At 42.3% G+C, this 15,845-nt stretch overlaps 1 protein-coding gene across 2 annotated transcripts; it reads right to left on the reverse strand.

Annotated features, from left to right (window-relative positions):
- Nucleotides 1–4,431: 4,431 nt before the first annotated feature.
- LOC308660563 (serine protease FAM111A-like) lies at nt 4,432–15,563 on the reverse strand. 2 transcript variants are annotated; one of them, XM_081314978.1, is made up of 3 exons: nt 15,490–15,563; nt 15,028–15,086; nt 4,432–8,439 (listed from the first exon to the last, which is right to left on the reverse strand). In XM_081314978.1, exons 2-3 carry the CDS (start codon nt 15,079–15,081, stop codon nt 6,559–6,561), a joined length of 1,935 nt encoding a protein of 644 aa, XP_081171104.1. In that variant the 5' UTR covers nt 15,082–15,086; nt 15,490–15,563; the 3' UTR covers nt 4,432–6,558. The 2 variants fall into 2 exon arrangements, with proteins under 2 accessions (XP_081171104.1, XP_081171103.1); XM_081314977.1 differs by having other exon boundaries at nt 15,028–15,089; nt 15,490–15,553.
- Between the last annotated feature and the right edge of the window lie 282 nt (nt 15,564–15,845).

The raw sequence follows: 15,845 nt of genomic DNA on the forward strand, positions 1-15,845 counted from the left end.
TTAAGGCAAATGCCTCCCCAGCCTTTACAGTAACTAATACTTCCCCGTTTATTAGCAATGTATTACAGATCTCATTTTCAGGTGAGACTGCGAGCTATTGCAATCTACTTCCCAGCCATTTTGAAGCTGAAGCTGCTTTAGGTAAGGTAAAGGTTCACCCGCATATGCATGCTAGTCGTTTCCAACTCTAGGGGCCGGTGCTCATCTCCGTTTCAAAGCCGAAGAGCCAGCGCTTGTCTGAGGACGTCTCCGTGGTCATGTGGCCGGCATGACTAGAAGCCAAAGGTGCACGGAACACTGTTACCTTCCCACCGTAGTGGTCCCTATTTTTCTACTTGCATTTTTACATGCTTTCGAACTGCTAGGTTGGCACAAGCTGGGACGAGTAACACGCTCACTCTGTTATGCGGCGTTCGGGATTCGACCCGCCAAACTGCCGACCTTCTGATTGACAAGCTCAGCGTCCTAACCCACTGAGCCACCGCATCCTTGAAGCTGCTTTACAGGTAGTCATTCTGATAAATGGTTTAGCGAGGAGGAATGCTCCTGCATCAATTCCCCAGCTCTCTCAGTACCATTTGTGATGAAATTCTGCTTCTTGCCAGATTGGGTGGAGGGAGGCTTATTGGGATGATTCACTGGTTCCTGGCTGGCAGATCCCACAAAGGGATCTGCAGCAACTTTCCTCATTTTTAAGGCATGCATTCCATGGGGTTCTGCAGATTTACTTTGTGTTTTCATTGCTACTAAAAGTGCTGTGGTTAAGAGCTAATTAGTTTGTTAGCTAATCAACTTATTCTTTTCAGGCTAACTTGAGGTATTTATTCACCCATGAACGATATTCAGATAGAAATCTATTTCCATCCTTTATACACCTCTTAAAACATTGAAGATTTTATTTTTTTTCTTTTCACAACAAAAATATTAATATTAGTGTGACAGTATAAACATATTCAGAAGTTCTCCATCTGTGCAAATCAACAGATCCATTTCCAATGGGCATTTTGTGGGTCCAAGAGGGCTTGATGCAACTTCAGCTGAAGATTCTAGTTTAGGATGAAAGTGATTCATCTTGATTTTTATCAAGAATGAAGTGATTTAAGAATGAAGACTCATATTGAAAGAACCATCTGCAGACTTTAACAGATACACTTCTCAGTGGCAATAATTTGGAAAAAATCACAGGAAAGTGAGGTTTTTTTTTTACCTTTTGGCTTTCTATGGTAATAGGATTACCCAGTGCTTTTTTTGTAAAAAAAAAGTGCCAGAACTCACACGTGTCATACAACCCGCCTTGCCTACCCTACAAGGTTCCATCCAAAAAAGGTGCCGGAACTCCGTTCTGGGTGTTCTATGACCAAAAAAAAGCCCTGGGATTACCACATACCAGGCACAATCACCAGTTTGACTTTCTTGAACTCTAGACCTTTATGGAACCCCCCCTGTAGATTTGGATGAAGATAACAGGGATGGTAGACCTTTTAAGGCAGAGGTCCCCAACCCCCTGCCCACTACTGGCCTGCTCTACAGGGGTGTGAATGCTTTGTTGCTCCTTGCCTATTGCTTATTAATGATTATGTAGCTATGTTTTCCAAAAGTGTACAAAAACTATGCTAATTTGGATATTGGAGCCTTTTGATTTGGAATGTAGTTCCAAGAGCCCACCTGTTTGCACTGTACACTTGGCCACTTCGCACCAGGGGAAAAATATGTCCGGCATTTGATTGGGGTGGTTCACAGTTTGGCCATCAAGCAGGAGTGCTTTCTTGCACCTGCCTGCACTGCTATTTGCCTGTGGAGCCTTCAGGGCAAAGAGATGCTTCCTCTCACCTGCAGCTTCTTGGATACTAGTGATACAGGAGGATCATTTCCCACTTGCTGCAAGTGATCCTGTTGGTGCTGCCACTTCACTCGGTTAAGGGTATAATCCTGCCTCCTTCCCCATATCCTTTGTGCCCCTGCAAAATACAGGCTATTTTGAAGGGAAAATCTGCTGCCTGCAGGCGGAGGAGAGCTCAGTCAGGAAGGGTCCGACCTCCCCGGGGTTTTTTGGTCAAAAGTCCTCTCCAGCAGTTCTTCGGCCTCCTCCTCCGACCGAAAGCTCTCCCACCTCCCTCGGGGCTACGGCACAGGCAGCACCTATTAACGCAGCTGGGTCTGCTCTGCTGCTGCCCTGGGTCCCTCCTGGGACTTGCTGAGGGAGACGGCAGGTGTCTCCCCATTTTCTCTCTGCCTTCACCTCGGTTAGAGGTCATTAAAATACGAACTCTCCCAAATCCAGTTCAACACACATCTTTGAAGGGTGCGCACGCGATCACTCCCGGATATCAAGAACCCTCGGATTAAAAAAAAAATTAAAAAGGCGTGGATTTTATGCCGAATCATCTAACCAACAAAAGAGCTCCAAATCCAGTTGCTCAGGCTGGAGAAGGAGAGAAACGGCAGGCTTTCCCTGCTCTCCCGGGGGTTGGGGTAATGAAAAGGGAGTCAACAAGGGCGAGGCAGGCAGGATCAGGCGAGAGGATGAAGTCAGAATTGTAATTATATGCAGCTTTGTGGGCTTGGGAAAGGTAGGATCGCGCACCAAAGCGAGCAAAAGCAAGAAATTAGAATTAGCGCGGTAGAGGAAACGCAACGAATGCAGCTTCACCTAGAGCAGGGGTAGGCAACCTTGGCTCTTTTATGACTCATGGACTTCAAATCCCAGAATTCCTGAGCCAGCCAAGCTGGCTCAGGAATTCTGGGAGTTGAAGTCCATGAGTCATAAAAGAGCCGAGGTTGCCTACCCCTGACCTAGAGAGAGCCGAAAAAACAGCGCAACAAAAAAAAAAAAGCCGACCAGGGCCAGCCCCACAGAATTTTGATAGGTCGATTTTATTAAGATGGTAAAGCCGATTGGCCAGCCGCTAGCATCACTTTTAGGGAGCCTATCACGCTGCTCAGTTACCACGCTCCCCCCTCCGAACCTGAAGTTGTAACATGGTCTGATAGAATCAGAGGGGTGCGTTTACATCAGAGACGTAACATTCTGGACATCTCTGGACCGCTGCCGGGAGTTGGTTTTCTCTTTCTTTCCTTGCACCTGATGTTCTTCCTCGGTAGTGCAACTCACAACTCTGTGGTGTTTTGTTTTTTTGCAATGTTCTTATGTTTTTTTTATGAAATTTGCAAGATTGGGATGTCTTCATCCATCAAAATATCTCTGAACAATTATTTTTAGCATTTTATTTAAATGTCCTTAAAGGGTGAAGAAAGGTTTTCAGCTGGGAACAAGAATCCTCTGAATTTTTTTCCAACACATACAAAATACAGAGGGAAGGAGAAAACTCTTCACTAATTAGACGGCTATACATACATTCATCAAGGATATTCTTCCAACTCTAGCTGTCCATATAAAGTGGCTTATGCAAGGCTACTGTGCAGTATCTGAGGAAAAATTGAGAACACTACAGTAGGTGTCAATAGATCTAGAAGATTGACCTCCCGTTATGTCTCGCTCCAAACACCCACAGCCATTCAGTTTGGGCAAGACTGAGTTGGAAATAAAATCTGGAGTTTGACTTGGCAGGCCTTTGATCAAAAGATGAATTTGGCATCATCAGCATAGTATTGTTACTGAACCCAGTTGGCAGATGACCTCACCCAGTGGAGTTTCATATAGATCAGAGGTGTTGAAACTTGGCCCTTTTATGACCTGTGGACTTCAACTCCCAGAATTCCTCAGCCAGGCATTTAAGTCCTTAAGTCATAAAAGGGTCAAGTTTGAAGACCCCCTGATATAGATGTTAAAAAAGCAGGAGAGATAGTAGGGCAACATAGCAACACTCCCAGAGAGGAGAGGCCTGGAGGCAGATCTCTCCCCAAAACCAACACCAACAGGAACCAGCCTGGAGAAGAGAACTAACATAAAACCATGCCCCCAATCCCCAACTGCCTGGAAGTGGTATCAAAAGCTGCTGAGACGCAAGGAGCACAAGGATGAAGGACCACCTCCGACTCAATTCCGCCACTCCATCAACAGACAATTGATAATCTATGACAATGTCCTCCTGAGGGTGGGAGCTTTGCCAGGAATTCACATGTACCTATCAAGGACAGGACATTCTTGAGACAGATTTAGTCATTTGGGAATTTTCACTTCAAGCACCAATTCTTGAAAGCTTTTTGCATCATCAATTCAAGTTTTATATTACTTGCTGTTTTAATTTTATATACAAATAATTTTATCTAATAGTATTAATTTGTCTTGTCTCTGATTTTTCTAAACCCATGTTTGCCCAAACTATACTTTGATAGATCTTGTTGCCACCAGCTGGTTTTTGCAGCAAATTAAAATTTATACAATATTTTCTCTTTGGTTTCCTAGTTTAAAGTTTGTTATGAATATTAAGTTGCAAGAAACAAATGCGAACAATGTAATAGCTCAAAGAATTCAATTTATTCACTCCATGTCATGATAGAATAAGGCAATAAGTCATAAATATTAAGTATAAGACCAAAGTTAGGAAATTACCATTAGATAAGTAGCATGGGCCTAAGCTATTTGGAAACTATTAAGAAAACCCAAGGGTCACCAACATCCCCCCTCCCCCCAGATCCCTCTGGATGCTTCTGACTGAAGATCTCACTAATCAAAGTGATGCCAGCACTGCTGGGAACTGCAATTCAACATCTAGACCAATGTGCTCCCTGAAGCACTATTGTATTTAAACTATACGAGAGTAAAGTTGTGACTTAAGTCATCTAAATCCCTCTTCATTTAGCCTTCTGGCTAATCAAATTTATCAGTCACTATGAAATAAGGAAGCAAATACTTCGGTGTATAGAATAAGCAGTTTGTCAACTAAGGGTGGCATATGGTTCCATGTTTGAGATATCTGTAGTCACTCAAGATTGGGCTGATGAAATTTTGAAGCAAAACTCCACTTCCTTGGGAGCAAAGTGAAAAACAATGATAAGCCCAATAAATTAAAACACCAATGCCTCCTATTTTTAAAAACCCATCAAACCCTATCCTGCAATAAAACTCTTGTTGCCCTTATAGGTGAAATTTATCCAAATTGAAAAGTTGCCAATCACTGGTGTAGACTGGTATTTAGATAATGCTTTGACCAGAATAACCTGTAAAAGTCCTTCTACAATCCCCATGTCAGGAACACAATTTACACTGACTTATTTTCCAGATTCCAGACTGTCAGAGCTTGTTTCTGGTTTTTCCTGTGGATGCATTTCAGAGTGAGGCATCCTTACTGGTAACTTTGGGTCTTCAGAACAAAACAGCAGAGTTGGGAAGGACCTTTGAGGTCATCTAGTCCAATCCCCTGCTCGGGCAGGAAATCCTACACCATTTCAGACAAATGGCTGTCCAATCTTTTGAATGTTCCACCAAATTTTAATCCAAAAAGCTTTTATATTTCTACAAGTCCACCAGATATGAAAATAAGTAGCATCCAAACTGCCACATTTCCAACATTTGGGCTGTAAATTAGGATACATACAAGACAACTTTTTAGGATCCAAATGCCATCTATAAAACATTTTATAAAAAATTTCTCTTAAATTTTGGGCCTGGGTAAATTTTACATTTCTAACCCAAATTACCTCCCGTATATCCAATGGGATCGGTTCTTGAATATTTTGAGCCCACTTTACCATACAATCTTTAACTAATTCCATTTCCAAATCCCAATTCTATTAAAGCGTTGTAAATTCTCTTTATATGCGCTCGATTTTGATCTTTGATCTGCTTTGGAGAATATCTTGACTCCCTCTTTGTGGCAGCCCCTGAGATATTCATGCACCTAATTATGGCATCAACATGTCCTGGCATTTTCTTTTTTTTCTTGGTCCATAGCCTTCATCTTAGCCCCAGCCCACAAGTAGGACAGGTTGAAGTTGCCATTAGCTGTATTTCCTCACTTAAATAAGTGCCATCAAAGTGGAGCTTCAACATTGTGAATCTAAGACTGTTACCTTGAAGAGAAGGCAAGCAACTGACTGTGATGCAAGAGCGGCAAGAGATGGCAATTCTATTTTCTGCCAATTCAAGGATAGATGGATAATGCCCTGATTCAGCAGTGAGGAAAATACCTTTCTAATATCTTCTATAACCACCAAACCATTGTTATGTCAAAATAACAGTAAAAAAGGACAGCCCTTATATCACCACAGTAATGACTGGATGATACTAGAAAATATACTGGAAAAGTCTGTAACTGGGATCTCGTTTTAGTTCCACTCTTCTTCTCTCCCAAATAAAATAAATCAACGCTTGCATAAAAGAAGAAGAAGTAGAAATAGCTAGGAAATAAGAGACACAACTACAAAAGAATTTATGCTATTGGGAGCTCTCAAATGCAATGGACAATGCTAAACCTTGAGGCATTTCTTGGAGAATTTAATGTAGAGTGGCAGCTATGTTCAGCCTGCATATTTGAAAATAAATGTATCTGTCACAAACTCTTATAAATCCAAAGAAAGCCGAACCCTGGCAGATAATTTTCCCGCAAGCAATTTCATTTTTTTTTGAGAAGTGGATTGAACTTTAACAGCATAATATTAATTAGTATCCATTTCCTCCTCTAGCTCATTCTGAAATGCATCCACACGTGAACTATCCTGACTTGTATGAGGAGGAAATGTAGAATCAAACCAAGGTTTAAATTTGGACTGCATTTTAAAAATGATTGAGCAAATTAAATAGCCCCATTCAATTATGCTACACTCTTTGTTGCCCATTTTATAAGCAAATCCAGAAGCGTGCATAGCAACAAGTCGCCCATTTTTGTCAAACACCGGTGAACCTGATGAGCCATCCAAAAAACAAGTATTGTAAGTGACAAGATTCGGATTGTTTTTTTCTTTCTCAAAATCTTTTGGATTATACGCATGGATGCATCTTTTATCCGAGTTGTAACCACACACGTAGTTACTGCATTGAATTTTCTGCCCTTTCTGCCATTGTTCGCTATATTGATTGCCACGCTCAAATACGCTGACAACAAGACAAACATCCATAGACTTGATTCCTCCCTTTGGGTGACCCGTGATAAAAATGGGACCGTTTGGTGGTGGTGGGTAATGAAATTGCAACAGTCCTGGTGGAGGATGATTTTCACTTTCACTTTCTTCCAATTTCAGGACAGCAAAATCAAGATCCTCATCCGATATTTGAAACCAGTTTTCCAATGAGAACCACTTTTCTGTAGGATAGTCTTCTTTATAAGAGAAAGTTACACGGGCTAACTGCTTAATTCTATCTCCCCAGTCCTTTGCTTCAGTTCCTTCTCCAACTATCTTCTTTACTACATGGTGACATGTTAATATATATCTACCGTGGAGAACAAAGCAAGTTGCAGCCCCTTCAAGGCATCCTAAGATATTCTTCCATTCTATATATCCAACTGAATTCATACGGGTAGCAAGTGTCTCCACCAACTTAGCTGAGAGAGAGTCATTTACCTCCTTTCCAAAGCTTTTTTTATAAACTTCAAAGTCCTTGTTTTTATGACTCAAAAATTTGTAAATGTTTTGTCCTTCTTCCTGCAGCTTAGGATACACATGCAGGAGCTGGCATTCAAAGTACTGCTGCTGTAGTAGTTTAGAAGTACCGAGCTGTCCCTGCTCACAGTCTGGCTGTGGCTGTTGTGTTTTAGAAGCACTGAGTTGTCCCTGCTCACAGTCCGGCTGTGGCTGTGGCATTTCAGGGGTACTCAGCTGCCCCCCAGCCAAGTCCAAATCATTCTGTTTCTTGTTTAGATCACTACTGTATCTGGCACCTTTTTTAGGCTGCACGTTAATTTCATAAACTTCATCTGGTTGATTTGATAAGGTTTCAACTAAGTCACAGTTTCCTCTGATTGTTCCTTTTTGTTCCAGTGTCCAATTCTCTTCTTTCAGAAATGGCAGAAAGCGGCCATCATTGCACAGGGCATCTTTTATCGATTCTCCTTTAGGGGCAAAGATACAAAATGTGCAATATTTGTTAATTAGCCTGCCATTTTTTATTATCGTACGGCTTTGTTTTCCACGGTTTCTACAACCTGTTCCACGGACATAGAACAATATACATTCTCTCCTATTGTCATATTGGCGATACCATACTTCATCAGTTTGCTTGTAGGACTTCATTTCAAATTCTGAGTCATCAGATAGGTACTTTAGAGGCATTCCCAGATTGATGAAGGAATCCCAAGTCTTTTTCTTCTCTATTAAGTGGAATTCTTTTTTCTTGTTTCTGTCCATCCAGGTACGAACATGTTGATTAGACCTGAGGGCACTAAGCAGACGGTCGGTAAGCCTGCCTCTCACTATATACTTCCCTCCATCTTCACCGAATGTCACCTTGAATTCTCGTTCTTCTTCACTTGCAGACTTGCGACTTGTTGCAACTTTTTCAGGACAATTATATTCATTGCTACTTAGTGGCTCTTGTTTGATCTAATAAAAGGCAACAAGTAAATATGCATTTGCATTGTTATTTTGTTTTTCGTTAAAACACCAATAACCTATGTAAAGTAGATGTGAAACAATATTTGGTATGGAATATTTTCATAGGTGCTTTTAACCCAATTCAGGCATTTTCTGAACTGAATGTAATTAAGCTACCTAAGAAAGAAAGAAAATAACTAAGGCCGTGAGCACAAATCTTGGCTCAACATGTCAACAGTAGCAGATACTTTTTCCTCTTGAACACAATAACCTGAAGGTCAATTGTCTACATATTCAAACTGAAGGGGCTTATAATCTTCCCTTAACCAGGCACACTGCAGACCTGGGATTCTCAATCATGGATTAATTTAAAACATGTTCTGCTCTCCAGGTGCATGTGATTCCATAATGTACTAAGGAGAGGCATGGAGACTGTGGGGAAATTCCACCATGATATCCCAAAAGGAAAAGAATTAAAGGAAAGTTAGCTTGATTCATCAGTCCCAGTAATAGCAGAGTCAACTAACACTTTCAAAAGCCAAGCACTGAGGATCCAATCAGGAGAATTGGCCTCTCTTATGTGGCATTTAAAAACAGGAAAAGGACAGACTCCATGTTTGTCTTTCAGGGTTTCTGTTTCTTCCTCTGGAGCAGGTGAAAGCCAAGTTAGCAGAGAGCCCTTAGCCATCAGCAGTGCAATTGCACATTCCGTTCTGGATTTGAATTTGGATAGAATGCTAGGATCAGTGGTTTCTTGTGGGATGGACCAAGATTTTCAAACTCTATTTTACAGAGAACTTAAGGGCCAAAATCAATAGAATCAAACTCAACCAATTTTCTATTACTAGAGTATGATTTGACCCAAGGTCTAGAGCAGGGGTAAGCAACCTCGGCTCTGTTGACTCAGGAATTCTGGGAGTTGAAGTCCATGAGTCATAAAAGAGCTGAGGTTGCCTTCCCCTGCTCTAGAGCCTGCTCAGCTAGAGACAAGACTTAAGAGGCTGTGTCTGTTTAGCCCCTCCCCAGGTTGGGGAAGTTTTCACTGTCCGGCTGGGATAGGGTACTACTTCCCTATTTGAGTCTGGGGTACAACTTGGGGAGCCTCCTGGACTGGCAGCGAGTGCTGAAAGAGCAGGTAGCAGCTGCGGCAGGAGTGCCCTTGCACAGCCTCATCTTGCAGACCAATCACGTTCATTCCTTGCTCAACCGGAGGCCTTGCAATGGTTACTCATGCCCTCGTAATTGGACTTTGCAATGTATTCTACCTGGGGCTGCCCTTGAGCACAATGTGGAAGCTACAGCTGATTCCAACTGCAGCAGTGCAAGCAATAATGTATGCTTTTCACTATGCCCGTGTGTCACCACTGCTAGGTGAGCTGCGTTGGCTGCCAGTTGTGCATTTCAAGTGCCGATTGTCCTCAGGGCCTTGTCGCCTAAGGAAATGCCTCTCTCCGTTCTTTTCTGCCCACCCCGTAGTTAAGCAAAATAACTAGGTCCTCTCTCTTAAGTACAGTCATGGCCGAAATTGTTGGCACCCCAGAAATTTTTCCAGAAAATCAAGTATTTGTCACAGAAAAGTATTGCAGGAAAACATGTTTTGCTATACACAGGTTTATTCCCTTTGTGTGTATTGGAACACAACAAAAAAGGGAGGAAAAAAAGCAAATTGGAGATAATGTCAAACAAAACTCCAAAAATGGGCTGGACAAAATTATTGGCACCCTTTCAAAATTGTGGATAAACAAGATTGTTTCAAGCATGTGATGCTCCTTTAAACTCACCTGGGGCAAGTAACAGGTGTGGGCAATATAAAAATCACACCTGAAAGCAGATAAAAAGGAGAGAAGTTCACTTAGTCTTTGCATTGTGTGTCTGTGTGTGCCACACTAAGCATGGACAACAGAAAGAGGAGAAGAGAACTGTCTGAGGACTTGAGAACCAAAATTGTGGACAAATATCAACAATCTCAAGGTTACAAGTCCATCTCCAGAGATCTAGATTTGCCTTTGTCCACAGTGCGCAACATTATCAAGAAGTTTGCAACCCATGGCACTGTAGCTAATCTCCCTGGTCGTGGACGGAAGAGAAAAATTGATGAAAGGTTTGCAACGCAGGATAGTCCGGATGGTGGATAAGCAGCCCCAAACAAGTTCCAAAGGAATGCAAGCTGTCCTGCAGGCTCAGGGAGCATCAGTGTCAGCGCAAACTATCCGTCGACATTTAAATGAAATGAAACGCTATGGCAGGAGACCCAGGAGGACCCCACTGCTGACACAGAGACATAAAAAAGCAAGATTACAGTTTGCAAAAATGTACTTGAGTAAGCCAAAATCCTTCTGGGAAAACGTCTTGTGGATAGATGAGACCAAGACAGAGCTTTTTGGTAAAGCACATCATTCTACTGTTTACCGAAAATGAAATGAGGCCTACAAAGAAAAGAACACAGTACCTACAGTGAAATATGGTGGAGGTTCAATGATGTTTTGGGGTTGTTTTGCTGCCTCTGGCACTGGGTGCCTTGAATGTGTGCAAGGCATCATGAAATCTGAGGATTACCAAAGGATTTTGGGTCGCACTGTAGAGCCCAGTGTCAGAAAGCTGGGTTTGCATCCGAGATCTTGGGTCTTCCAGCAGGACAATGACCCCAAACATATGTCAAAAAGCACCCAGAAATGGATGGCAAGAAAGCGCTGGAGTTCTGAAGTGGCCAGCAATGAGTCCAGATCTGAATCCCATTGAACACCTGTGGAGAGATCTTAAAATTGCTTTTGGGAAAAGGCACCCTTCCAATAAGAGAGACCTGGAGCAGTTTGCAAAGGAAGAGTGGTCCAAAATTCCGGGTGAGAGGTGTAAGAAGCTTATTGATGGTTATAGAAAGCAACTGATTTCAGTTATTTTTTCCAAAGGGTGTGCAACCAAATATTAAGTTAAGGGTGCCAATAATTTTCTCCAGCCCATTTTTGGAGTTTTGTTTGACATTATGTCCAATTATGTCCTACAGCACCTTATAGAACTAACACCAAAAAATGATGTTCTTATCATCATGGGGGATTGGAATGCTAAAGTAGGAAGCCAAAAGATAACCGGAATAACAGGCAAGTTTGGCCTTGGAGTACAAAATGGAGCAGGGCACAGGATGATAGAATTTTGTCAAGAGAATACGATGGTCATAGCAAACACTCTTTTCCAACAACCCAAGAGACGGCTCTACACATGGACATCACCAGACGGTCAACACAGAAATCAGATTGACTATATGCTCTGCAGCCAAAGATGGAGAAGCTCTATACAGTCGGTAAAAACAAGACCAGGAGCTGACTGTGGCTCAGACCATGAGCTTCTCATTGCAAAGTTTAGGCTTAAACTGAAGAAAGTAGGAAAAAGCACTAGGCCACTCAGGTATGAATTAAATCATAACCCTGTTGAATATACAGTAGAGGTGACAAATAGATTTAAGGAATTAGATCTGATAGACAGAGTGCCTGAAGAACTATGGACAGAGGTTCGCAACATTATAGAACAGGTAGCAACCAAAGCCATCCCAAAGAAAAAGAAATGCAAGAAAGCAAAATGGCTGTCTGAGGAAGCTTTGCAAATAGCTGAGGAAAGGAGGGAAGCGAAAGGCAATGGAGAAAAAGAAAGATACGCCCAATTGAATGCAGAATTCCAGAGAATAGCTAGAAGAGATAAGAATGCCTTCTTAAATGAACAGTGCAAAGAAATAGAAGAAAACAATAGAATAGGGAGGATCAGAGATCTTTTCAAGAAATTTGGAGAGATGAAGGGAACATTTAATGCAAAAATGGGCATGACAAAGGACCAAAATGGCAGGGACCTAACAGAGGCAGAAGAGATTAAGAAGAGGTGGCAAAATTACACAGAAGAACTATACAGGAATGAGCTTAATGTCCCTGATAATCACAATGAGGTGGTCACTGACCTCGAGTCAGACATCCTAGAATGTGAAGTGAAGCAGGCCTTAGAAAAGCTGAGCAACAACAAAGCTAGTGGAGGTGACAGTATTCCAGCTGAGCTATTCAAAATCTTAAAAGACAATGCAGTAAAAGTGCTACACTCAATTTGCCAGCAAATTTGGAAAACTCAACAGTGGCCACAGGATTGGAAAAGATCAGTTTACATTCCAATTCCAAAGAAAGGCAGTGCCAAAGAATGTTCAAACTATCGCACCATTGCACTCATTTCTCATGCTAGTAAAGTCATGCTTAAAATCCTACAAGCTAGACTTCAGCAGTATGTGGATCGAGAACTACCAGAAGTACAGGCAGGATTTCGAAGAGGCAGAGGAACTAGAGATCAAATTGCCAACATACGCTGGATCATGGAGAAGCTAGGGAGTTCCAGAAAAACATGTACTTCTGCTTCATTGACTATGCTAAAGCCTTTGATTGTGTGGATCATAACAAACTGTGGCAAGTTCTTAAAGAGATGGGTGTACCAGACCATCTTATTTGTCTCTTGATAAACCTATATGTGGGCCAAGAAGCAACAGTGAGAACTGGACACGGAACCACTGATTGGTTCAAAATTGGGAAAGGAGTCCGGCAAGGCTGTATACTGTCGCCCTGCCTATTTAACTTATATGCAGAGCACATCATGAGAAAGGCAGGGCTAGATGAATCAAAAGTTGGAATTAAGATTGCCGGGAGAAATATCAACAACCTAAGATATGCAGATGATACCACTCTAATGGCAGAAAGTGAAGAAAAGCTAAAGAGCCTCTTGTTGCGGGTGAAGGTGAGTGCAAAACTTGGGTTGAAACTTAACATTAAGAAAACCAAGATCATGGCATCCGGCCCTCTCAATTCCTGGCAAATAGATGGGGAAGAAATGGAGGTAGTGACAGATTTTATTTTCCTGGGCTCCAAGATCACTGCAGATGGGGACTGTAGCCAAGAAATTAAAAGACGCTTGCTCCTCGGGAGGAAAGCCATCGCAAATCTAGACAGCACACTAAAAGCAGAAACATTAGCCTGTCAACAAAAGTGCGTATAGTCAAGGCTATGGTCTTCCCAGTTGCAATGTATGGCAGTGAAAGTTGGACCATAAGAAAGGCTGAGCGCCAAAGAATTGAGGCCTTTGAACTATGGTGCTGGAGAAGACTCCTGCGAGTCCCTTGGACTGCAAGGCGATCAAACCGGTCAGTCCTAGAGGAGATCAACCCTGACTGCTCTTTAGAAGGCCAGATCCTGAAGCTGAAACTCAAATACTTTGGCCACCTAATGAGAAGGAAAGACTCACTGGAGAAGAGCCTAATGCTGGGAAAGATTGAGGGCAATAGAAGAAGGGGACGACAGAGAATGAGGTGGCTGGATGGAGTCACTGAAGCAGTAGGCGTGAGCTTAAATGGACTCCAGAAGATGGTAGAGGACAGGAAGGCCTGGAGGAACGTTGTCCATAGGGTCGTGATGGGTTGGACACGACTTCGCAGCTAACAACAACAAAATGTCCAATTTGCTTTTTTTCCTCCCTTTTTTTGTTGTGTTCCAATACACACAAAGGGAATAAACCTGTGTATAGCAAAACATGTGTTCCTCCAATACTTTTCTGTGAGAAATACTTGATTTTCTGGAAAAATTTCTGGGGTGCCAACAATTTCGGCCATGACTATATTATCATCTTGTAAAACCAAGGAAGTGGGCCTCCTGAAACAGTCCCCACTGTCTGAAATAGCATCCCATCAGCAATAAGGGCAGCATCTACTATGCTGGGATTCAGGAAAGGCCTTAATGTGTCTCTGAGGTCCCTGTTGTGATCTCCTGTTTTAGTCTGGCTGAATCATTTTAAGTTTTTTGCTGTTCTTGGATTGAGTGGCTAATAATAATAGAGGCAGTCCTCAACTTACAACCATTTGTTTACAATAGAACTGAAAAAAGCGGCTTATGAGCATTCTTCAATTACACGAGTTGCACCATCCCCACAGTCACATGATCAAAATTCAGGCACTGGACAACTGGCATGTATTTATGATGGCCGCACTGTCCCAGGATCATGTGATCATGTCCCAGGATCATTTGTACCCATTGACAAGCAAAGATAATTGGGGAAGTCAAATTCACTTAACAGTTACACAATTCACTCCACGACTGTGGCAAAAAAAGATCATAAAATGAGGCGTAACTCACTTTAACTGCCTCACTTAGCAATGGAAATTTTGAGCTCAGTTGTGATTGTGGTTCAAGAACTGCCTGTAATGGCTGCCATACTAAAAATACCTTTGACTGCACTTAAGAGAATTCACACATTGACAAAACCTCTGCCACTTACCAAAGGCAAGGCTGCTTGGATCCACACATTCAGTGTGTGCCCATACTTTACAACATCCTTGGTTCTCTCAGAAATTGATGTGTATGAAGGCCAACCCTAGTTAAAAGAACTGGCGGCTGTGATCTCACAGTTGTCTAAATAATAGGAATGATAAACGTTAACAGGTCCCACAGCCTGAAAATGTTTAAGCCACAGGCTTGGAGGCAAGGAGAGTGTAAGGAAATGCATGTCATGACATGCCCATGGAAAGCATGACTCACCACACACAGACCATGAGAACAGGAACCAACTCAGAACAAGCAAGAACTCTACCTTTGGATTTTCATCACTGCTTACAACAGCGGAACCATCTTTCGGCAATTCCATCCTTACTGCTGGTAAAATGAGGGGGAGAAAAAAAAGAGATGATGACCTAAACAAGAGGATTATACTCAATTTGTCCTGCTATTTTGACTTTTTTTTTACCCACTCCATTATTTATTTTCAGCATTTTTGCTGCTTTAGACACATAAGCTTTTCGTTTATTCTCCCCGTTTATTGAATAAACCAAAATCGGTTCGGTACGCCACACTAAATCATGATCAAGATCACTAGCTTATGGCTGCGTGTGCTGGGTCAACCAGCTATGGTTTCTCCCGCCCGCCGACTGCTGTGAGATTAAATTCGCAGGCGGGACGACAGCTATGAAACTTGTCGGCAGAGAGAGTACTGTAATAAAGGAAATCACGATCGTTCGTCGTTTCGCGTTCACACGTTCATTCAAGAATTCTGTACCTTTAAAAGGACCTATCAGCCGAGGTTTGGAAACAAAAGTCGACAACGGGAGGTCTCTATCACACCTTCCACAACGCCAAAAAGGGGGAAATGACTACGATTTCTTGCGTCAGCTTTTCTAGAAAAAGCGAAGAGGGAGGGAACAAAGCGATTTTTTCCTCTTTTCCGGGGCGGTGGTTTGGGCCCTGGGCAACAACTGACTCATTTCGGCAAAAGTGATTTTCCCGCCCTTTTCCTTTTAGATAGCAGGAAGTGGAAAGCAGCCGCTAGCCGGGAAATGAAAGCGAAACTGGATCGAGTTCTGAAATTCCTGGGCTTACATTATGGCCTCTTGGAGCGCTCTGAGTCAAACAGTT

The sequence above is a fragment of the Vipera berus genome (genome assembly GCF_964194415.1).
Source record: "Vipera berus genome assembly, chromosome: 1".
Classification (NCBI taxonomy): domain Eukaryota; kingdom Metazoa; phylum Chordata; class Lepidosauria; order Squamata; family Viperidae; genus Vipera; species Vipera berus.

Excerpts from the sequence above, each read along its gene's own strand:
- LOC308660563 (XM_081314978.1), bottom strand. The coding sequence starts at position 15,081 with ATGGAATTGCCGAAAGATGGTTCCGCTGTTGTAAGCAGTGATGAAAAT. Across the intron at positions 8,440-15,027 it reads GCAGTGATGAAAATCCAAAG|ATCAAACAAGAGCCACTAAG; the intron begins GTAGAGTTCTTG and ends GCCTTTTATTAG.